Raw genomic sequence first — 23,869 nt, 5'->3', positions numbered from 1 at the left:
AGCCATGGGTTGGTTCCAAGCTTTGCCACTGGACCTTGGCACTCAGGGATGTTTCAGGCAGTGCCATTCCCAGGTTTCCTCTGGCAGGGAGAGAGTCCTGGGAGCAGCAGTGTCTGTGGGAGGTTTCTCCACCCCTGCAGGCCGAGGTCTCCATGTGCTGCTGCTCCAGGCCAGGCTGAGGAGCTGCCCGTGCCCTCCCCCAGCAAAGGGACAGGGAGGGACAGCTCCTGCAGCAGCATCCTCCTGGGAAACCCGAAATCCCTGCAGCCCCATCGTGACACACAGGGATGCACTCAGAGCACCTGACCCAGCCACGGGCAGCCAGTGAGGCTTCTGGGACAAAGCATGGAGTTTGTCTCTGACAAGAACTGCAGGAAAACCAGGACCCTCCAGCCCTACCCGGAGCCAGGGACAGCTGTGTCCTCTGGGACACACGAGGGGAGCAAAGGGCTGCTCTGGGCTGGCAAAAGTCCCTGGGATCTCCTGGTCCCTCCAGGCCCCCTCCATCCACACACCAGCTGGCTCCAGGGCTATCCCAGCTCCATGGGCCCTGCCTGCCCTGCCTGGTGGCTCTTCCTCCACGGGGGACACAGGGACTGTGGTGGCACGGACAGAGTGGTGCATGTCTTACCCCCCCTGATCCTCCTCCTCCCAGCTGGAAGCGCCTGGGCTGAGCAAAATTCCACATTGGATGGAAAACTGCTGCCCCAGGAATGGAGGGTGAGGAGCCCTGAGCCCCAGGGCCCCTGACATTGACAGCTGAGGTTGCAAGATGGGGATACCTCTCTTTTCTCCTTTTTTATTTATAAACAGGTATTTTCCTGGACAGCTGGAGGCTGGAAATGATTTCATTCCTCTCCTGTTTATATTTGGCTTTAAACAAATAAACACCACTGACTTGGTACCTACTGCCGCGGTGTGCTGTGCTTTCTGATCTGCCTCCCGAGCCTCTGCCTTCCCTCCTGGAAAGGCTTTGCTCTTCCCGGGGCCCGTGGGAGGCTGACGTGGCCCTGCCAGTCTGCCAGGGAGGGAGATGGTGGCAGAATCCCCCCGGTGCACAGCTGCGCCCCAGGGCTGGGGTCCCTTTGGGGGTCCCTTTGGGGGTCCCGGGTCACCTCTGTGCATCCCCCTTTGTGTCTCCCCAGCCAGGGTGGCACAGCCTGGGCGGTGCCAGGGCTGGGGGCAGCCGAGGGGCACAGATGGGAGCTGCTGCAGGGTACCTTTGGGGACACCCCTGCCCCATTCCTCACCGGGATACACGGGGCAGCTCCGTGCCCTCCTCCGGGGACGCTCCAAGCCGCCGGTGGGGCTCAGCCGGAGGTGCCAGCAGCGCTGCAGGGGCTGTCCCCGCTCCCGGAGGGTCCCACCCCCGGCGGGCCCTGCGCTGCCTCTGGGCGGGGGCTCTCCGGGACTCGGGGCCGCCGCGCCGCCGCCTCCCCGCCGCTCCCGCCCTTCAGAGCGGCGGCGGCTCCGGTGCAGCGCCCGCGGCGGCGCTCCCGGCACGGCCCGGGATGGGCTCCGCGCACTCCGTGCCCGCCGAGATGCGGGAGCTGGCGGACAGGACCGGCTGTGAGTAGCGGGGACCCGCGGGCACCTCGGCCGGGCGCTGCCGCTGCCGCCCCCCGCCCCACCCCGCAGCCTCCGGGGGGACACAGCGCCCGCGGGGGGGACAGGACGTGTCACCGGCGGGGATGCGGGAGGTGTCAGCCGGGAAGGAAGGGAGGATGCTCTGGAAATGTCACCTGGGGGCCGGGGGACTGCAGGAGGTGGCGCTGGAGGAGGGGAGGGGGATTCAGGACGTGTCGTGTCACCCGCGGGGGAGGAGGCAGGAGATGTCACTCGGGGAGGGTGCGGAGGTGTCACCTGGGCCGGGGGGAGCGCAGGATGTGTCACCCGGGGCGTGGAGGGGGGAAAGGGGCAGGGGATGAGAGGGGACGGTGTAGGGATGTCACCAGAGGGTGCCAGCATGTCACCCTGGGCGTGCAGCCGTGTCTCCAGTGCCACAGTGCCAAGCCGGGGCTTCGAGCGGCCACACGTGCGAGCGCCAGCCAAGCTCTGCCCACCCGCGCCATCCGGGCAGGGAATTGTCCCCGCATGGCTGCTGTGCCCCGGAGCCACCGGGCCGTGACACCCTCGGGGCTGCTCCGGGGCGCGGGGCTCTGGGATCGAGGGACAGGCAGGGGAAGGAGCAGGGACACTGCCCGGGGCTCCCCGCAGGGCTCGGGGTGTGGGACAGGGTCGTGTCCGTGCTGGGAAGTGTCACCGCTCGGGACGCGGCGAGCTCCGGGCACGGAGATCAGGGTGCTCCTGCCTGGATCCTCCAGCTCCGGGCTGCCGTGAGGGAGGGCTGAGGGGACAGCTGTGCCCACGGCCCGAGGGTCTGTGGGGACCGAGAGTGTCCAGTGAGTGTCCCTAGTGCTGCTGCTGCTCCTAGGGTCACATCTCCATCTCCTCTCCTCCTCCCCCAGGCAGGGCTGAGCACCCCCTGAGCACCCCCTGAGCACCCCCTGAGCACCCCCTGGGCACCCCCTGGGCACACTCAGGAGCTTGGGGAGCCCGCGGGGTGCCAGCCTGGCAGCCCAGAGAGGGAGGAGGTTTTTGGGGACCCCCTGGCCCGGGGACCCCGCAGCACACCTGCGGCACAGGAGGCACCTGCCCGCGGGAGGCTCCTGCCTGGTGCCCCGTGAATCAACCCCAGGGAAGGGTTTGTGAAGGCAACACCCAAAAATCTCATCAAAACCAGAGCAGGGAGGGCAGGGGGAGCCCCTGACTGCCAGCCATGCCCGGGATGCTTGTCCTGAGCTCCCGGTGGGGTTCACAGAGTTCCCACCGTGCTGTGGCTGCTGCCAAACCCCTGGGAATTCAGGGCGTTTACAGCCTTGCTGCTGCTGTCCGACCTCACTCAGGGCGTTGCAGCCACCCATGGTCCCGTGGGAGCTGCAGGGACAGGGCAGAGCCGCCTGGATGTGCCCATGGCTTGTTCCTTTCCCTTCTCCCCACGGAGAGCACCCTGAGGTGCTGCTCGAGGCGCTGGGGCTGGTTCTCCTCCCTGCCTGCTCTGCTCCATCCCAAAGCTGCAGCAGGGTCTGTCCGGGGTGCAGCAGCTCTTCCCGGCATGCTGGGATCATTCCCTGCACCCAGGCTGCTCCCACGGGGAGAGCTGAGCCCCCCCAGCACCCCTTTCCCTTTTCCCTTTGCTCAAGCAGCACAAACCACACAAGGCTGGGACCAGCAATCCCAGCTCTCTGTGTTTTAAATCCCATTTTCCCCCCATCTGCGGAGGCTGCCGTGCTTGGCCAGGGGCCTGCAGCATCAGGATGCTTCTCAGGGACACGAGCAGCCTCTGCTGCCCTTCAGCCAGCGCTTCCTCCAGCCAAGCTTTTGCTTTCTGTGCAGGTTTTCCCTTTTTTTTCTGGAAAGCAGCCAAGTGCTGCCACCTTTCACAGGATGGAGCCACCCTGGGAAACCTTCCCTGAGAGGAAGACCTGGGACTGGGGAAAGAGGGAGGAAGAGCCTCATCCTTGCAGGGCTCACCCAACCACGAGCATCACCACTGGCCCCAGCTCTTTGTCCTGTCACAGCCTGGGACATTTTTCTGGGAGATCAAAGCTCTTGGTGTTCACCCAGTCCCAGATGCTGAGGGCTTGGTGGCTCAGCTGCTCCCATGGTGACGGCGATGTCGTCAGGGCAGAAGGTGAAAGGTCACTTCTCCATGGCCAAAATTGGAAAGCAGAGTCGAGGGAAAGTTTCCATGGGTGTGTGGAGAGCAGGAGCAGCAGCCAGGAGGGATTAGAGGAGAAAACAGCAAAGGGATGAACCAGTGGGGCCTGAGCATCCTCCCCTGGGAGCCAGGGGGGCCCAGGGGGTTCAACAAATGGGGTTTAAAGCTCACCCTGCAGAGGTGCTGGTGGCTGTCAGGGCAGCTAGAGATCCAGGCAGGCCCAGGGCCCCAGGAGGAAGCCCAGATGGGTTCTCCAGGCTGTTCATGGAAGGCTGTGAAGGCTCAGCCTGGCTGATCAATACAGTTGCTATTTCCAGGCTGTGAAGCAGCAGTGGGGAACGCAAAGGACATTATTCAAACATCATAAAAGGCAGCGAGGGAGGAAGCTCTGCCCAGCTCTGCCCTGCTGTCTAGCAGCAATTAACCCCTTGCAACCCCTCAGTGGTGCTTTGGCATGGTTTTATGTCTCTCCACGACTCCAGCAGTGGCTGATTTCCAGCTGCTGGGGCAGCCCTGCCCCGTGCCCAGCCCCAGCCAGGGCTGCAGGAGCGTGGGGATCCAGCTGGTGGCCAGAGAGACTCCCCCAGCTCTGGCAGACACAGCCCCAAAGCACTTCCCCGGCTCCTGGGAACAGCCCCTCTCAATATTTGCACAGAGTCAGGCTCTGGGGGTTCAGAGTTTGGGTACAAGCCCTGGAGGGCAGCTGGGGAGGATAAACTCACCTGTGCCGTGGGATTGGGGCAGTGGGGAGCTGCTGCTGAGCTTTGGGCTGGAACCCCAGTGCTCATGGGGCTCCAAGGGAGCTGCTGCTCCCCCATCCAGCCCCTGCCCCAGGATGGAGTGGTGCATCCCTGGATGGTTCGTGGCTCACCCTGAGCAGGGCAGCAGTTTCAAAGCCAGGTGTTGATTCTGGGGCTCTGCTGTGCCCCTCCCATGTCCTTTCCTCTTCCCTGGCATGGGGCAGGTCGCTGCTGTCAGGATTTCTGACCCCAGAGTTATTTCCTGCCCCCAGCTGTGGGTATGGACAGGGCACAGGCACCTCCTGGCTGCAGGCACAGGTGTGCCAGGGCAGGTTGGGAGGAGCTCCCTGGGCACAGCTCTGCCCACGGTGCCAACAGCCCCAAATGAAAGTTTGGGCTGACACTGAGCTGGGATCCCACTGTGCCATTCCATGCTGTGCTGGGCCAGGGAATTTCCTGCAGCCCAGGGCAGGGGATGAACCAGCCTTGGCACCATCCTTGCAGCCAGCACAGGGACACAGGGACACTGATGGGCCTTGCAGGGCTGCACAGAGCCACCAAAGGGACACGGGGGTGGGACAGCAGTGCCCCAGACCCTGCCCTGCTGCTGGGGGGTGGGACAGACACAGAGGAGTGTCCCGAGGGTCCCCTGGGGCTCAGCCCTGTCACCTCTGTCCTTTCCCTGGCAGTCACCTCGGAACAGATCGAGCACCTGCACCGGCGCTTCAAGCAGCTGAGCCAGGACCAGCTGACCATCCGGTATGGACAGTCCAGGCCATGGCAATTCCAGTCCACTGCAATTCCAGTCCATGGCAATTCCAGTCCATGGCAATTCCAGTCCCACTGGGGCTGCCCAGAGCATCTCCTGCCTCTCCTGGGCTGCCTGGGCTATGGTTCCAAGTGTCCTTCCCATCCTTCCCAGCCATCCCAGCCGTGCTGAGCCAGCTCCTGGGATGGAGCTGGAATAATCCAAGGAAGATATAATCCAAGGAAGAATGTGCAGTAGCCTCAGAGCAGGACTGCTCCCCACAAACAGCTCATCACCCCCAGATCTAAAATCAGCTTTCAGGAGGGCAGTGGGGTTGCAGTTGTTCTCATCTCTCTGCTCGATGGCTGTGCAGGGAATTGTGCACCTCGGGAGAGCTCTGAGCTCCCACTGCTTCCTCCCTCCCAGGGGTCATTTCCTGGCTCATTTGCTCCATAAATCATCAATAGCAAATGACCAGCACAGGCTCAGCACGAAGCTGAGGGGGCAGCAGGAGCTCCTTCTCCTGTTTGAGGCCTTTTTCCTGGGAAAACCTTAAAAACCATGGCAGGTCAAGCCGTTCCAAGGGCCCCAGTGGCATCCCAAGAGCTTCCCAAAAACCCATTTTAGTGGGGACAAATTTGCTGAGCACAGATTTGCTCTCAGTCTGAACTGAAGCCAAAAGGGGTTTCCATCCAAAACCTCTGTGTTTTCCCATGATTCCATGGCAGAAAGGGGTTGGGAGTCCCAGGGGCTGTGGGAGCAGCTCCCTCTGCACTCCCTCAGCTCTGGGCTGCCTCTGTCCCCTTTGCAGCAAGGAGAACTTTGACAGCATTCCCGACCTGGAGTTCAACCCCATCAGGGGGAAAATCGTCCACGCCTTTTTTGACAAAAGGTGAGAAACCCCAGTGCCCAGGGAGGGATGGGGGGGGTTGGGTTATCCTCTGGAAATGGGATGGGCTGGGCAGGGATCTTCCTGAAGGCTGGGATGGGGCCAGGGGGGAAATCACAGACATTTAAGCTAAATCTTAGGGACAAACCAGTCCTAAAGCTTTGCTGGGGGCTGTGATGGTTTGGGAATCACTGAGGGCTCTGGAACCCCCAGGAACCTGCGGCAGGAGTCGGATGGGCTGGCGGATGAGATCAACTTCGAGGACTTCCTGACCATCATGTCCTACTTCCGACCCATCGAGATGAACATGGACGAGGAGCAGCTCGACCGCTTCCGCAAGGAGAAGCTCAAATGTGAGGCTTTCCCAGAGCCTGGCCTTGGTTTGGTTTGGGGTGGGGTGGGGTGGGAAGAGGCTCTCCTGACTGCCCTGCTGCTCTCGTCCCTCACAGTCCTGTTCCACATGTACGACTCAGACCACGACGGGAAGATCACGCTGCAGGAGTACAGAAATGTAATGTATGGACCCTCCTGCCCTGAGCCCCCAGCTCCCAGCCCTGCTCTGACCCTCTGCCCTGCAGGTGGTGGAGGAGCTGCTGTCAGGGAATCCCCACCTGGAGAAGGAGTCGGCTCGGTCCATCGCCGACGGGGCCATGATGGAGGCTGCCAGCATCTGTGTGGGACAAATGGTGGGAGCTCTTGGGGGAGCTGCTCCCCTGCTCTGCCCTGGCACAGAGGGGCTGTGGGGGCACAGAAATGGGGCTGAAAGGTGCCTGTGCTGCCCAGGGCATCTCCCCTGTCCCCAGAGCTTCTTTGGCTGGGGATCCTTTTGCAGGCAGCAGCTTTCAGGGTGGTTTTGTCTTATGATAAACCCAAGGGGGATCAGCCAACAGCATCCCATAAACTCCATCCTTAATGGGGTTTGAAAGGCTGCTCCTTGTAGGCACTGCAGGCTGGGAACCAGTTTCAGGGTACAGTGCAGGGCCAGCACTGTGCACCCACGGGAGATGTCCCTCAGCCCCAGGGGACATCCCTGGGTCACCCCACAGCCCCTGTCCCATCCCTGGGGCAGCAGGAACCTTCCCTCTCTCTCGCACAGGGCCCAGACCAGGTGTATGAGGGCATCACCTTCGAGGATTTCCTTAAGGTCAGTGACATCTCTGCTCGTGTCCCAGGAGGAGGGACCTGGGTGGGCACAGGGGGGGTTTGGCCCTTGGCCCCACTCAGCCCTTGTCCCCCCAGATGTGGCAGGGCATCGACATCGAGACCAAGATGCATGTCCGCTTCCTCAACGTGGACACCATCGCTCACTGCTACTGAGGGGGAGCAGGAGGAGGAGGAGGAGGAGGAGATGGAGAAGGAAGAGGACCCAGCAGCAGCTCCATGTCCTGCCTCCTGGCTCCCAGCTCCATGGCTCTGTCCTGCCCTGTGCCTGTCCTGCACTGGGCTGCCCTCTGCTCTCTAGAAACGTAAGAGGCTTTTATCTATAATAAAAGATATTTCTCTTTTTAGTCCTCGCTGAGAAATACTCCATCCATCCATCACTCCATGGTGGAGTGTTTCCCTGAGCAGAAAGCCTCCACAAATCCTGGTTTCCCCATAAATCTGGATTTTTAGCCTCTGCCACACGCTGCTCTGGGGAAGGAGCTGATGCCAGGCTGAGGGGAGAGAGGCAGGGATGGGGACGCTGAGGGGCAGGAGGTGAAGGCAGCATCCTAAAAGGACAACCACGTCCCACTGTGCACCCTACGGTGAAATTGGTGGCAGTGGCACCAGGAATATTCCTTATTTAATCCCAAAGCAGCCCCCTGGCTGTGCCTGCCGGTCAGAGGCAGGCAGGAGGAGCCCGGAGCAGGCAGCAGGGACACGGGGACACAGGAACATGGGGACGTGGGCTCCTGGCAACCAGGTGGCTGCTGCCCCCACATGTTCCCGCTAGAGCAAGGCACCGCAGCCGGGGGGTTGTTTACTGGTATTAATAACTGGATGGCTCCAGGCGGGTTTCTGTCTCTAAGGCAGTCTGAGCTGGGGAGGGAGGGAGGGAGGAAGGGGGAAAAAAAGGGCAATGGCTATTTTTAGAAAAGCAGGGAAGGTTTATTTGTTTTATCAAAAAATAGCTTCCCCTGGTGACACGGAGCCGCGATGGGAAGGGCCGGCTGCGGGAGGGGCTGCGGGAGCGATGGGCGCGGAGCCGTGTGGCCCTGCTGTCACCCCCGCCACCCCTGTGGCACTCAGCGAGCCCCGGCTCGGGGCACAGAGCCTTTCTCCTGTTTTTCCACGTTATTGGGGTCTCTGCTGGGGCAGCGCCGCGCTGAGGGCGCAGGAAGCGCTTCCCTCGCCCGCTGTGTCCTCTCCAAAGTGCCCGTGTCCGCTCGGAGCCGCTGGAACAGCTCCTGGAGCTGCTGGCCAAGGACAGCGCTTCCCTGCAATGCAGTGCTGGCCCGGAGGGACCGGCACGGCTCGGCTCGGCTCGGCTGCACCGCGGGCAGCCCGGGGCTGACCCTGGAGCCGGGCATGGACCTCATTCCGGAGCCGGGAACGGAGCTGATCCCGTGGCCAGGCACGGAGCTGATCCCGGGGCCAGGCACGGAGCTGATCCCGGGGCCAGGCACGGAGCTGATCCCGTTCCCACGCGGGGAATGTCCCACGGAGCCGCGGGCGCTGCGGTGTTGAGGAGCTGTGCTGGGTGGGGAGAGCCGGGGCTGGGAGGGGATGGAGGGATGGAGCTCCCGGCTCTGCCGGAGGAGCAATGCACGCTCCTGGTGCTGCCCCTCGGCCCCACAGCCTGGGCAGCGTCTGCAGGGCTCGGGGATTCCCATCCCGATCCCCGCTGGCTCCTCTGGGCAGCCCCATCTCCGGGCACCACATGGGCACCGCCCCGGGAAGGAAACCTCCTCCTCCCCCTCCTCCTCCTCCTCCTCCACCTCCTGAACCTCTCCTCCTCCTCCTCCCTGTGCCAGACCCTCAGCTCTCCCTCCCCACCCCAAGCATACGAAGGCACAACTTCCAGCTCCTCCCCAGGTTTCCCCAGCCAAGCCAGGCTCCTTTCCCTGTTTTTTCACCAAAATTTCCATTCAGACACTGCAGGACCATCCCACCCCCTAATCCAGCTGCAAGCTCCCAGTCCTGGGTGCCTGAAAGGTCCTTTTCCATTCCCAAATCTCCCAGCTGGGCTGCAGGGGTTGGCACAAGATCAGGGTGCCACTCTGCTCCACACCATGACTTCCTTGGAGGAATAATCCAGGAGGATCCTCACCAGCACAGGCTGGGGATGCCCTGCAATGCAGGGAAGTAGAGAGCAGGAGGGCAGGAGAGGATTGATGAGAGGATAATTATTATCCCTCGAGCTAATTAGCTGTCCCCTGGATATTCTGACAAGTGGCAAGGAAAGTGTGGGAGTTTGGGAAGCAGAGGCAGGGCCCAACAAACTGGCTGCAGGTTCTGCCATTGCTTATGGTGGGAATTCTCTCTGGGAAATGGGATCTAGTGGAAAGCAGGAGGGAGGGCTGGACAGAGCAGATGAGAGAGAGGGAGCAGGGAAGCTAAGGCTGATCCTCAGCCCAGTGAAGGGATGGAGGTGAGGAGCCCCAAGGCTGGGCAGGAGCATCACTGCCACAGCCAGCACAGCACAGATTTGGTGTTACACACAGCAAACCCCAGCGAGATGAGGATAATCATCCTGGAAATCACAGGAAAATCTGGCAGAGCCCCGGGAAACCTGGCAAGGGCAATGCTTCTGCTGCAGCAAAATCCTGCAAAGCCCTGAGTGTTCCATAAAGGATAATGGCTGTGTTGTGAGGCCAAGATGCTGAGCCCTGGGATGTGGCACTGAGCTCCGTGGCAGATCCCAGCAGTGGTCAGCAGAGGGTAATTGGGAAATTGAAGCTGCTTTTCCACATATTGAAAAACTCCAGGGAGGCTGATAAAGGCTGAGCAGCATCAGAGAGGCTCCTGGGACTGGAGAGGGGAACTGAGTGACCCCAGGGCTGCAGGTGCCCTGGGCAGGTGGGCATTGGCACAGAGGGGACACAGCTTGACCCATGTCCCCAACATTCCCCCCCATCCATCAGCCACACTGGAGCTTGGGAATGGCAGCAGAGACTAAACAAGGGCCACCTGCCTGGGAAAGGAGGGAAAAGCAGGAGGACAGGAGGCAGCACAGACCCCACAGCCATGGAAACAGGGCAGCTGCTTGCAGCTGGTATTCCTCAGTGAGATTTCGAGGAGCTCCTCGTTCGAGTGGCACTGTCTGAGGCAGGGGTGACAAAAGAATTTCCCACCAGCAGCTCTTCCATGAGGAGGAATTCAGCCCAGAGGCTCAAGGCCCACATTTCTGGATAAAAACCTGCCAGTGGCACAAATCCTGACCTGGAACAGGCCCTTGCCCCTGCTTTCTGCTGCATAATCCACCAGGACTTCATCTGCTTATGGGGTCTCCAGTCACTGCTGCCCCACCTTCCCCTCTGGCAGCAGGGATCAGTCCCAGAGGTACCTGAGGGGCTGGGAGGGGCTGGGAGGACAGCAGCTCCATGTACCTGGAGGTTTTAGGACCATCCACAGAAGGTGGAAATGAGCAGGCAAACGTCACTGGAGGAAAAGAGGGCACAGAGGGCATTAAATGAATTGTTGCACCACTTCAGTGCACCTGTGTTCAGCCTTCTGTGACAGCAACTGGGACAGGGAGGGACAGAGGTGGGCAGGGCAGGAAAGCAGAGGCTGAGTGGGAAAAAACACAGGGTGGGAGAGAAAGGAGGTTCAGAGACCCCCAGGGTCCCTCTTTGTACACAGAGCACCCCTGCTCCTCCTGCCACCACTCCTCAGATCAGGAGAGGGATGGCAGCCCCCAAAACGGCTCTTCCCTCACTGCCAAGGTGGTTGAGGATATAAATCAGAGGTAAAAAGCACTTTCTGGGGCCTGTGCTGGTGGATTGCCCCAGGATCAGAGGAGGGGCAGCTGGGGAGGCTCCAGCAGGGCTCTGCAGCAGTGTCCTTTTCCCAGGAAGCACCAGCAGAGCTGCTCCCTGAGCTCAGAGCCGAGCACAGCTGGGGCTGTGACACACACAGCTCCCCTTTGATCCCACATTCCCTTTGGAGCAGGGATCTTCTCACCAGGATCAGACACCTCTTTGGAGCTGAGGATTGCTGTCACAATAGACACTGAAGTCCTGAGGCTTTTTGTGCCAAACTCTGCTGCCTTTGGATTCTTCAGCTGTCCCTGAGCACCCAGCCTGTCTGAGGGCCACCAGCCTGGCAGGTGAGCCTGACCTTCAGCCTGACCTTCAGCCTGACCTCTGCCAGCTCTGCTCCAGCATGTCCTGCGTGCAGCCCCTGAGGCCAACTAGGGCACAGCTGCCCCTTCTCCAGTGCCACCCCTGTGGGATGCTACCAGGCCCTCCCTGACACTGACTGCTACCAGAAGCCCCAGGGTGGCTTCTGTCCCCAGGAGAGGCTGGATGGTGACTGTTTTGCTCTTGAAATGAAGAAAGAGGCTCCATTTCAATGCCCCCAACCCCAAATCTCAGCAGCCTCGCTGATGTTTGCTCCACTCCAGCAGTAATGAGCAGGCAGGGAAACAGGACAACATCCCTTCCATCCCTTCACAGAAACTCCCAGCACTGATCCTCTCCAGCAGCCTGAGTGCTCTCATCTGCACGAGGAGTGTGAGATAAATGCACACACAACCCCTGCTGTGGTGCAACCTTCCTAGATCAATCCCATGCCAGGGAAACCAGACCCAAAGGATCACCCCCTGGAGGAGCTGCATCCACGCTGAGCCCATGGGCTGGGGGCTGTGGGGACACAGCTCCACCTCCTCTGCAGGTGAGTTCGTGCTAGGAAAGCAAACACGTGCACAGGGAGGTGCTGCAGATCCCATTCCCAGCAGCTCCAGGAGCAGGACAAGGGCCTGGAGGAGAGGGAGAAGGAGGAATGCGGAGGTGGACTCGGGAAAAGGGCTCACGTGGGCACCACACACACTTATCTGCTCCTTGCAGCAGGGAGATGGAGGAGGAACAAAGCTGCTCCCAGATAATGAGGCGAGATAAGGAGAAGGGAGAACAATGCCAGGGAAGCTCTCCCTGCTCAGCACATCTCAGAAGTCACAGGGTTGGAGTAACCCCCAGCCATTTATGCTACAGAAACCATTATTTATTTGTCAGGTTTCGGCTGAACTCTTGTCCAAACTGTGTATCCATGACACTTCCTGCTCTTCCAGGAACGGAGGGAGGGAGGTGGCTTCCCAGAAGGGCAGAGGAATTAAAAAAGAAGACCAAAGCTTTATGAAAGATCAGATTTATTGGTCAGACAGAACAGCTTTGCCCCTTGCACTTATTGTATATCCATCAGAGGGAAAATGGTAACTGTTAAAAACCTAAAATGTGACATTTTGGCTTCGGGGTGACGGAAAACCACCCCAAGCCAAAGAAGAGCTGTGAAATCCAGCTCTCTGCAGGGCTGCCTCAGTGCCTGGCCAGGGGTGAAGTGCCAGCCCAGCCCCTCTCCTGCAGGTCTGGGCACATTCCTGCACCCTCCCCATGGATTCCATCAACCCAGGGAAAAGGTGCTAAGTTAAAACTTAACCTCAATTTAAACAGAACTGACACAGCTTCGGTTTGCACCAGTAAGTTTTACAAGGGCAAATCACAATAAAATCATTGAAAATCAGTAAAACAGATCCATGCAGGACTGGAGCTCTTGCTCCCCAAGCTGATTTTACCTGTCAGTGCTACCTGGCTTTAAGGTAAGGACTCACTGCTCATTTCCACCTGAATATTTCTTTCCCTTCACCTGGTGCTACCCCACAGTTTTGGTGCTCAGTACCCGGGCAGGGACCTTGTGGCCACTTCATGCCTCCTGTTCCATGATCAATTCCAGCTTGGAATCAAGGACAGCACTGGAAACCCTCCAGGGGCTGTGGAAGGACATGATCCAGCAAAGAACACACCTGACAACCTGAGCCAGCCCTTTGTCCCACTGAACAGGGGTCAGCTCACCCTAAAAAGGCTCAGGAGCAAAATTCCACAGACAGATGTACATAACACAATTAGAAAACATTTAATCCAGGATTTTAGAGAATTAAAAAAATAATTTATTCTAAAATAATGTTGAGGTGTGTGTGGCCTGCTGAGTTCCCAAGCATCCAGCCTGGCCTAGGGAACCTTCCCCTCCCTCTCTCCATCCTAATCCCTCTCCCAGCCACCATAACCTTCTGTGCATGGTCCTGTTGTCCTGTTCCCAGGCACATTCCAACACACTCCAAGGGAAACAAGAACCAGCAGCTCACTACCAGGAAAGAAATTTCAAACATGTGGCTCAGCACATGATTTCTCCAAGTCCCTGGTGATTTTTCTCCCTCTTGGGGAAGGCAAGAACTCCTCAGGGAGCTCCCAGCCTCCCACCCCTTCAGCGTGCTGCTCTGGTTTCCTGACCAAGATGGGCCCTGCAGCAGGAATATTTCTGTTCACCCTGCAGTGCTCCCTTTCCCTCCTCAGCCTCTCCACTCCACCAGGCTGCAGCTCTGGCCATGTCCAGAGCACCACATTCCAGAGATGCCATGCTCTGTTTGGGTTCACATCCCCAGGGCAAATCCCAGCCCACAGCTGCTCTTTTGGGTGCATATCCCACACGGATTTTCCTCTGCCTGTGGCCCTGCCTGGCCCCCAGGAGCTGAGGAATTCCCTAAATGCTGTCATAGGGCACTGCCAGGCCGATGTTGTAGTTGTAACCTGTCACCTCATCGTAGGAGGAGCGGCAGATGGGAAGGACACTCTCCACAGCCAGCTGGTCCACAGAGAACTCGTAGGAATAAATGATCCCCCTGTACCTGCATGGAAAACAACCAGGACACACCACTTCACCTCCATGGGGAAACAGGTAGAAATCACTAGAAAAATCATCCCAATTGAAAAATGTGATGCTGCAGGAGCTGGGTAAAACCCCCATCCCTTCTGCAGGAGGCTGAGCAGTTCTAACAGGGAAAACTCTCTCCTGCCTCCTCCCAGGGACCCAGCAAGCCTGGGAAGGGCTGGTGAATCACTGCCTCCAGCCCTGCAGAGACGTGACTGTCATCTGCTGAAACATCTCCAGGCTCTCCAGCACGGGGGAAGATAAATACATTGGTATTTGATAGTTCAATTAGGCACTAACAGCCATTTGAGATGCAAATACCAAAACCTGCAGCTTAAATGCCAGTAGTTTTCCCTTTAGGAGGAGATAGCATTACTAATATTTCGAGCATGGAAAGGGCTGCTTTCCCTGCTTGGCTTCAGTGGACTTTATGTTCCCCCGCTGAGAAAGAAATACATTTCTTTGAGCTCAAGCAAATCAAGAGCCAATTCATCTCTTGTTTGGTAAACCTTACCCTTAGACATTATTTCTTTGATGCTGTACCCCCTCTGAGCGCTCTGGGTGATGACTCAGGTGCTCGGGGTGCTGTTTGAAAGGCAAGCAGATTGCTGAGGGTTGGTTACTCACTTGCGGGGCACGCTGGGGTCATCGTCGGTGATGCTGGAGCCTCGGGGGTTCTTGTCCTCGGGGATGTTGGCAGTGATCAGACTGTGGGAGTTGAACCACACGTGCCGCACTGGGTGTCTGGAAAACAACCCGGGGCACGGGGGGAGGTGAGGGGCAACCTGCACTGGACTGCCCAGACCCGGGTGTGGGAAAGGAATGGCTTTGGATTGAACGAGGAGTCAGGGAAATCAGCGCCCTCCCTCCGGCCAGAGGCTGGGAAGCTGCACCGCTGGCTCCTCCAGCCTGCAGCACATCCCACATCTTCTATCCCCATCTAGTGGGCTCTTCCCAGAACGCACGGGGAGGTTGGAAAATGTGCTGGCAAGCTGTGAGGATGGATGTGGGCTGGGCTGGCTGCTGGCTGCCCTGAGGACTGCAGCACTCCTGGGAAGGGTGGATGCTTCTCAAAATGAAGGGGAAGGACACCCCACACACCCAGGCACTGAGCTGGTTTAGGAATGCACTGTAAGGCACAAGCTAGGAGTCATGGAGTGGGAAGGAACCCACTAGGATCACCCAGCCCAGCTCCTGCCCTGCCCAGACACCCCAACGATCCCACCCTGTCCATCCCTGGTAGAGCTGTCCAAACACTCCTGGAGCTCTGGCAGCCTCAGGCTGTGCCCATTCCCTGGGCAGCCTGGGCAGTGCCCAGCACCCTCTGGGGGAAGAACCTTTCCTGATCTCCAACCTGACCTGCCCTGGCCCAGCTCCAGCCATTCCTGGATGATGTCCTGTCCCAGGGAGCAGAGATCAGAGCTGTCCCTTGGGAGGAGCTGCAGCCCCTGGGAGCTCTCTGAGCTCAGCCTCCTCTGCTCCAGCTGAACATTCCAAGTGCCCTCAGCTGCTCCTCCAGACCTTTCCCCATCCTCATGTCCCTCCTTTGGGCACTGAAGTCAGGTCTTCATCCCTTTCCCTCTCCATGGTGAGTAACTAACCCCAAGCCACAGGAACAGCACTTTCTGTTCCAGCAGGAGTCACTTCTCTCCTCAGATGAGGATGGCTCATCTCCACACCTCAAATGTGTCTCCTGTCACCTCCCTCAGCTCCTGCTCCTGTTTTCCATTCCTGGCACAGAGCTGAAGGCACAGATAACAGCACACACCTTATCTAGGAAAGCCTTTTGATTGAAGTGATCCCTTCTGATTCCTCTATAGATTAAACAGTGTTTTCTAAATGTTTAATCGAAGGGTTTCACTTTGAGTACATCCCCAAGCTCAGCCCTGCCCTGCCTGCCCTCGTCCTGGAGCAGCACTAATGAGCATGCCAAGGAGACAATCAATGGAATATTGTCCTTAATGCATCAGCCACATCACAACAGGCTTTATCATTCCCAGGGTCAACACAGAAAGTGATACCTGCTATTAATCAATGACAACTCCAGCTTGAACTCCCCTGGCTGTAAATACCTCATCTAGCTTTTCTTTGGGGAAGATGCATTAAAAAAAAAAATCAGGATTTATCTGTTCATTTTATGGATATCACTCAGACTTACAAGGAGCTAAATCCTCGAGTCTTTATCCAGACAAAGCCCAGGAATTGTGCTCTGATCAGGAAATCTTCATTTAGCTGTACAAAGTGTCAGCTCCAGGATTCTGATCTCTGCTCGTACTATCAGTACTGTGCTCCTTGTGCTCAGTACAAACTGATATTTCAGTATTTAAATGAGTTTAAATGCTTTGATCCTCACCCTTAGGGGGATGTGTGGATGAGGTGAACAGGCTCATCCTGTTCCCTGAAACACAGGGATTGAGACACTGGAACACTGGATAGAGACAGCCAGAACAGGTCACTCTCAAAACAGGCAGTCCAGCACTTTGAATGCAAGGTTTAACAACTTTTAGAGGCTGGGGATAGGGCAGAGAGAAGTCACTGACTCAACTTAATGGAAAATCCAGGGGGAACAACTTCCCTGCTCCCCAACACCCACTGAAACACTCAGTTTATGAGTAAAAGGCCATGACAGCTAAAGGGCCCTCACAGAAACACCCATGGCTCCGGGCAGGGAGGCAACCTGGTCCCAAATCACAGAGAAACCACACAGAACTCCCAAAAAATCTCATTCTCCCATTCCTCCAGCCAGCCCTGATAGCCCCCACGCCCCAGCTGCCCCCAGCCCCAGGTACCTGGCGTGCATCTCCCAGAGCTTGGTGCCCATGCGCTGGTCCCACACACACACCAGCCCCTCCTGGCCCCCGCTGACCACTTTCCACTCGTCCATCTGCACTGCAGACACGCCCAGCTGGTGTGCATACAGAGAGCACACAGCCTCGCCCCGGCGCAGGTCAAACACCCTCACCCTGAAAGAAAGCAAAGAACAGCAGTGAAACCAGCCTGGAACCTACAGCCTGTGGGTTCTGACAGCACCAGGGCTTTTGGGGTTATGGGAATACATCTGGGGTGGCAGCAGTGCTGCTCCAGGGCTGGGAAACCAGGAGTGTCCATCCACCTCACCACTGAAGGCTCACCCTGATTTCTGTAAGCGAAGAGCTTTCTCAGGCAGATTTCTCCCACCATAAAGGAACTCTCGGAGTCTTTACAGGTCCTAGGACCTAAAGAGGCTCTGGGGCCCAGCAAAGAAGGGACACAGAGCTGTTGAAGCAAGTCCAGAGGAGGCCATGGAGATGCTCCAAGGAGCCCCTCTGCTCTGGAGCCAGGCTGGGAGAGCTGGGGGTGTTCATTTGGAGAGGGATTCAGGGAGAGCTCAGAGCCCTTCCAGTGCCTAAAGGGGCTGCAGGAGAGCTGGAGAGGGACTTGGGACAAGGGCTGGAGGGACAGGACACAGGGAATGGCTTCCCACTGCCAGAGGGCAGGGAGAGATGGGATATTGGGAAGGAATTGTTCCCTGGGAGGGTGGGGAGGCCCTGGCACAGGGTGCCCAGAGAAGCTGTGGCTGTCCCTGGATCCCTGGAAGTGTCCAAGGCCAGGTTGGACAGGGCTTGGAGCAGCCTGGGATAGTGGAAGGTGCCACCCCATGGCAGGGGTGGAATGGGATGAGCTTTAAGGTCCCCTCACACCCAAACAATTTCATGATTCTATGAGTCCATTATATAAAATGTAAGTGAAATTTGTAGAATGCTCCTCTCTCTGTGCCCCCAAAACATCAGCAATAGCACAAGGCACAAAATGCCTGTTTTGGGCATACTGCTAACACATCCCACCCCTGGCACACACCCACATCCACTATGGATGAGGGATAATATTGTTACCAGGATCAAGGAAAGGATTAGTATTACAAAGATTTCAGAGGAGACTGAATGTGTGGCAATTCAAAGACAAGACAAGGAATTACAGGTTTATACCCTTCACTTAATCACCAATATTAAAACAAAGCACCCAGCAACCAGGATCTGTTTTGACTTCAAAAATGCAACTGAGTGTGGGCAGTTTTTAGGTACATCTGATTTTCAGACACTATTGACCACTCAGACAAAGCCTTCTGAATTGAAGGCTCATCCAGAAAGCAGAACTATAGAAAAAGAACTTAGGATTTCAACCACTGCTACACGGCCACAAACCAGTTAGAGCTGATGGTGTTAAGTTTTAAACCCAGTACATATCACAAAGGAGTGTTTGGTTTGATCTTTATTTGTCAAGATTAAGAGATAATGCAAAGTACATGAGTGAATAAAAAATGCAGCAAGCGAAAACAGAAGGAAAGGGGAAATAGTGATCTCAGATTTGAGAAGAAGCCAGAGCCAGTTCCTCCCAGCTGATGACTATCAGGAACAAACCCATCAGGTACACATTAATCCCACAAAAGGCCAAAACACACTTGTTCCATCACATTAACTGTGCTTCATCCCATACCCCTGCTATGATCCTAATGGTGCTGCAAGCCCTTCCTCTCCCCTTCTCCAACGGAGATTGCATCATATGATTTTACAACTCACACATTTCAGGGACTGAGAGAGAAGGCAGCAGAACAGTCCAGAGCTCCAGCAGAGCAGCATCCATGTGACATGTAGGAAAACACTCTGGAGCAGGGCGAGGAACAAACTCCATGTGGAACAGCCCATCCCACAGTGGGAGGGTGGCAGGGATTCCTCACTCCCTCCAGCTCCAGCAGAGAGGAGCTCTGGCTCTAAACTGGGGCAGTGCTCTGGGAAAGGATGGGGAGTTTGGAAGGGCTCACTCCTGGAGCTCTCCCTGCTGTCCTGTGTGTGTTCTCAGAGCAACCAAAGCTGCTCCTGTTTGGGAAGCACAGCTGGAAGTGAAGATCTGACTGAATCCTGCTTATTCCATGAGCAAGCACCCAGCTTGCAGGCAGGTGTCCCTTCTGGCACACCCCTGGAAGGATCAGAGGCACACTTGTGCTGCTCAGATGTGCCTGAAGGGGAAAAAGGAGCAGTATTTTGCCAATCCCAGTGATGCTGGCCCAGCACGTCCTGCCTGGACAGCTGGGCTCAGTGGGAGCACTCTGGATTCATCCTAGCTCCAGGGAAGTGTTAAGGCCAGGCTTGGACCTTCCTGTTAGCTACCTTGGGAATGAGCTGCCTTGCCTTCAGGACAGCATGGAATAGTTTGGATCCACACCTTTCTGGGTCTGCCATATGTTTGCTTTCCCAGTCTCACCACCCCAGCTTCCACCAAGGAAAAGCAGGATCAGCACACGCTCCCTGCTAGGAGGCCTCTTGCCAGAGCAAGGCACAGCTCAGGAATCAAATCCATCAGCAATGCTTCAGCAGGAATTTCTAATGGAAAGACAGATTTTACAGGTCCTACCAAAACCATTTCACAAGCATTATTTTTTGACATCAGGGCTTTGAGTAAAAGAAAAGCAGATTCATGTGAAATCTGGTATATAATTCAAGCAGTAAGTGTTCCCTCTGGCCAGTAGCAGCCTGAACTCCCATAGCAAAGTCTCTGTTTAATACACTTGCTCCATGATCTGGCTCTGGAGATTCCAGTCTCATTCCACCTTCCTGCAGCATCACACAAGGAACTCACCTGGTCCTGCCTCCTGGATGCCAAACTTGTCTTCCAAACTACTAATCCCTAACTCCTTGCTGTTCTGGTGATATCCAACCCCCCTGAACTCAGTCAGTGCTTCAGCTGAAAACCCAAAAGCTCTCAGGAGGGAAGGACACAGATATCTACTCTACTATAAATGGGAGGGATATCAGCCCCAGCTCCTCTCCTGTTGCCATGCAGGAGATCAGAACTGCAGGTAGTTTTACTGGAGTGCTTTGGAAAATCAATTCTCTGCTTTTAGAGGAAAAAACCCTCCCAGGGATTCAATTCCACTTATCAAACTTCAGCTATTTCCTTTATCCTCCTTGCTGAGAAAGTGTGAGGTTTGCTTGCACTCCCTATTCACCGAGAAGGAAAAAAAAAAGCTGTTTGACAAAATAATCATTTTTGCAAGCTGCTGCACTGGCGGGACAGAGGTCTGGGATTTGGCAGAGGGAAGTACCCGCCTTCCAATCTGATCCCAGCACCAGAGCAGAGCACCACCTGCAGCCTGGTGCCCAGTGAGGAAAGGAGGAGGGAAGGAAGCAGGAGCCATTAGAGACTGGCTCCTGGCCATCCCACATCTCCTTTGGTGCACTGGATCAGACCCCACGAACGACTGGCCAAAAAAAGGAAATCTAAAAATTGGACTCAAAGGGTCTTTTTAAGCACTTTAATCCTTTCGCGCTGCCTGTTCCCAGCGCGGCCATTCCTGGCACCAGGCACTGAGCTGGGAAAATCCTCCTCCCCAAGCCAAGGAGTTAAAGAGAAAGCTGCTAATCAGCTAAATAGAAGCTGGAATCTGTTCATATGAAAGTCTCTTTTTTTTCCCCGTCACCTGAGGGACATCACAGTGTTCCGAAATACACTCTTGACATCATTTGGCAGCGGGGCCCATCTCATCCTACATGATTCATCCCTTAGGTTATTTTTTTAATATCAGAAAGTGAGCTTTGAAATGCCAAACTCATTTTGCGGGTGGCGGCGGGGAAGTGGAAGATATTCCAAGTGCTCTCGCCGGGCTTTGCACCAACTGCGGCCACCAAATGGCTCCGAAAGCTCCTCTTCCCAGGGAGCTTCCCAAGACAAAGCACACAGACAGCCACATCCAACTATTACCTAATGGTTTGTTCCTCAACTTCATGGAAATGGGAGAGGAGAAAGCAATTCCAGCAGGACAGGGGGCTGGGGAGGGGAGCACCCACCTTCTGTCCTTGTTGCCTGCCACTAGCATGTTGGGGGGGCTGTTGTGGAGGTTGACACACGAGAAGTCTCCTATGGAGTTGCCCACCTTGGTCACACACTGGTTTGTTTCCAGGTTGTAAAGAAGGATCTGGCAGGAAGAGAATAAAACACCACAGAAATTTAGCAGGAGCACCACGATGACACTTTGTCACAGCACAGAGCTGTGACCACCAGAGGTGTTTTGCAGGACTCGTTGCTGGATGTGTAAAACAGAACCAAGAGACAGATCTGTCCCTATGAAGAAAGGCAATGACACTCTCAGAAATTAGGAATTCAAATTTCCCAGTGGGATCCAGCAAGAAGTAGGGATGCAACACCAGTATGGCCAGGTAAGCTCTCAGGCAAACCACACAGGTCAAATCTTCAGGCTTACAGGAAAAGCAAAGAGTTTATCATCCATCTGAACATCTGAGAGAGCAGTAAAAGAAACAGCAGCAGCCCTGAGGAGGTTTGGACAGATGGACAGAGAGAGGCAGATCCAGCCAAGTGCAGCAGGAACTGCAGAGCAGAGCTGACCATGGCCCTGCTGAGAGCCTGGGTACCATCACACACACACAGAGAAATGTCACATCTGAAGTGGCAGCTCAGATGGGAAAGGCACAAAAACAACTCTGATTTTAGGCAGCAGCCGAGATGATTCAACCAGAAGCTGCATGAGAAGCACGCGTTGTTCCCCGGCCGCTCCCACTCCTCTCCTCAATCAGTTTAATCATGTTTGCTGTCCTTCCTGAGGGGCCAGATGAGATGTGTCTACTTGGGCCTTTCAATTTAGGAGAACAAGTATTTTTAGAAACAGAAAAATGCACTGGTCAAAGCCCAGTGGAGCTCAGCGCTGCACCTGGTCTTATATAACTTCATAAACATGATTAAATTTCATGGTGATGCTCGTTTCAATTAAAAGAAACCCGTGACCATGACAAGAGTTAATGGTATTTAAAACATCAGAAAAACCCTACAGCTTCCATGGCAACATCAGCATGGCCATGTCAACGTCACATCAATATCCTTTACTTCTAATTTGCTGATTATAGCCACGTGCAGCTCAATAAATATTGCACTATCTGGATGTATTATTCCAACATTTGCCAGAACAGCAGCACTGAGGCTGCCTGGCCTTTTATTTCCTATCTGTGCCATTTTAGAGATCTGAAAGGTTGAATTAAGAGAGAAGGAGGGGATCATTTTGTGATGGAGGCCTCTGGACAACCAAAGTGAAGCTCTCAAAATCTGGAGGAAGTGTGCAAAGAGAGGCAGAGAATTTGCAGGTTTCCTCCCCTGCCATTTCTCCCAAGTAAAAGCCAGGCAAATTCAGACATATTCCAGCTCCCTATCAGGATCAACACAACCATCTCCAACTTCCTCAGGTGCTCCTAAAATTTATAATGTCCCAGTTGTGTTCTTTGTGAAGCTGTCTCAAAAAATATGGCATTTTCCACCCCCAAGACCCAAAAACCAAAGCAAAGATTTTGAAAAAATTAACTTAAACTTCCACCCTAAGGAAAAATGCTACAAACTGCATGGAAATGTTAGTGTTTGAGGTAAAAAGCAGTTTACAGCCTGTTCTCACTTCAGCCCAGCTCCCCACAGCTCAGTAACCAAACCCACAGATAATGATGTCCTGGCAAAAGGAGTTTTCAGTGCAAAGGAAATTAATATCTGTGCCTGGCAACCAAAACTTCTCCTTGGAAAGTTTGGAACAAGAGACAAAGTCAATAAACTGCTGAATTCAGCTTAAGAGCAATAAATGCTGGGGTCAGGAGCAATGCATTCCAGCTCCCAGTTGAGCCCTTCCCAGCTGGATGTTAAAACTCCAGAGGGGAGAGGGCCAAAAGCTGCTTTCTCAAAAGTCCCCTGGGGCTGATACTTCCCGTGAACATCCATAAACTATTAATTTGTCTAAATGACCAGAGCTCCCATCTATCTTATAAACATGTGATACATACTTGAGCATCCAGTCATGGCCATGAAAGGCTGCAATGAAAAATTGCTTCCATGTAGCATCGAAAGATTCCCCCGTTTTCATTTGCCCTGCCTGGTAAAGCTCACAGGTAACACCAGCTGAAAAATTTACTTATTTCTCCTCACAAAACTTACAGATGGCCACCAATTTAAAGTGTTTGCATCTCAAAATCTGTAAAAAATAAAGGTTCCCACCCACAAAAATGGAAGAAAAGCTTTTATCATCTTCTCCTATCTCCTTCAATTCATTCTCTTCTCATGCCTGTCTCCATTCCTTTAAAGACTGTTTATTTTAACAATCGATAACAGGACTGATGCTTAAAATAAAATTTATTTAAATTTTATCATGCACAAATGTCTTTCTAACCAATTATCCTCATCGCTGGAAGAGCCTCTCTGTGATTTTCAGTATCCAGGTTTTGCCTACCTCAAAATTCAACCTGTCTTGAGCAGTTTTATGGCCTGCAAATGAATTTCAAACCCTTATCCTGACAAACTGATAAGAAGCAAAAAGCACTCAGAATGCTTAAGTCTGAATAATAATTTCCTGGAGACAGGGGTTTAAAAGCACTCTGATGACAATTCTGAAGTTGCTGGAACACCTCTGATGAGCTCTCCTGTAATATCCCAAGGCAAGAAGGATTTTCCTTACAAAGGCCAAGGAGAGAGAATGGAAATACCTGGTCAATAGGGACTTGAAATAAGGGCCTGTGTGTTAAAGGGCAGATAAAGCATAAGATCTCTGGGAGGTTTATAATCCTATAATGCACACTGCAAAGGGATTACCCTTTTAAAGGTATTTATAATCCTATAATGGACACCCAAGCCCAGTGACCTAATAGGTACCGAGCTGAGGGAAGTGAACCAAGAGCATTTGGGTGTGAAATGAAGAACCCTGGGATAACACACTAACGAGCAGCCCTGCCCCCAGTGGGATCTCAGGGAGGAAAAGCATTAAAGACCCCGTGCAGCCAGCACCAGGCTCCAGCGCCCCAAATAAAAAGTGTCACCTATTAACATTGGCCAAATGAAAAGTCCAATTGTTGGCCAAAAGCCAGGCAATCTCCCTGAATGCTTAATAATTCAGCGAGCCAGGAATAGCCAGAGTA

At 55.0% G+C, this 23,869-nt stretch overlaps 2 protein-coding genes across 3 annotated transcripts in view; one reads left to right on the top strand and one right to left on the bottom strand.

Annotated features, from left to right (window-relative positions):
- The first annotated feature begins 1,384 nt into the window (after window positions 1-1,384).
- TESC (tescalcin) lies at window positions 1,385-7,606 on the top strand. The gene is made up of 8 exons (XM_085076165.1): window positions 1,385-1,569; window positions 5,151-5,220; window positions 6,021-6,101; window positions 6,312-6,451; window positions 6,548-6,609; window positions 6,677-6,784; window positions 7,195-7,242; window positions 7,338-7,606. The coding sequence occupies exons 1-8, from the start codon at window positions 1,512-1,514 to the stop codon at window positions 7,413-7,415; spliced, it is 645 nt and encodes a 214-aa protein (XP_084932291.1). The 5' UTR covers window positions 1,385-1,511; the 3' UTR covers window positions 7,416-7,606.
- A 4,764-nt stretch (window positions 7,607-12,370) lies between these two features.
- FBXW8 (F-box and WD repeat domain containing 8) overlaps window positions 12,371-23,869 on the bottom strand; it is a 50,562-nt gene continuing 39,063 nt past the window's right edge. For both annotated transcript variants that reach the window (XM_085076160.1, XM_085076161.1), the window contains exons 8-11: window positions 20,762-20,889; window positions 16,730-16,903; window positions 14,568-14,684; window positions 12,371-13,917 (exon numbers count right to left, since the gene is read on the bottom strand). In XM_085076160.1, coding sequence (XP_084932286.1) covers window positions 13,773-13,917; window positions 14,568-14,684; window positions 16,730-16,903; window positions 20,762-20,889 — 564 coding nt within the window. In that variant the 3' untranslated portion in view covers window positions 12,371-13,772. The remainder of the gene's footprint in view (window positions 13,918-14,567; window positions 14,685-16,729; window positions 16,904-20,761; window positions 20,890-23,869) is intronic.

The sequence above is a fragment of the Lichenostomus cassidix genome, chromosome 15 (assembly GCF_008360975.1).
Source record: "Lichenostomus cassidix isolate B80296 chromosome 15, HeHo_3.0, whole genome shotgun sequence".
Taxonomy (NCBI): Eukaryota; Metazoa; Chordata; class Aves; order Passeriformes; family Meliphagidae; genus Lichenostomus; species Lichenostomus cassidix.
This window is presented reverse-complemented; position numbering and strand designations above follow the sequence as displayed.

What these genes read in the sequence shown, in the direction of transcription:
- TESC (XM_085076165.1), top strand. Translation starts at nt 1,512, where the DNA reads ATGGGCTCCGCGCACTCCGTGCCCGCCGAGATGCGGGAGCTGGCGGAC. An exon ending in GCTGGCGGACAGGACCGGCT is followed by an intron (nt 1,570 to 5,150) that starts GTGAGTAGCGGG and finishes TTTCCCTGGCAG; the next exon opens with TCACCTCGGAACAGATCGAG. An exon ending in CACGCCTTTTTTGACAAAAG is followed by an intron (nt 6,102 to 6,311) that starts GTGAGAAACCCC and finishes TGGAACCCCCAG; the next exon opens with GAACCTGCGGCAGGAGTCGG.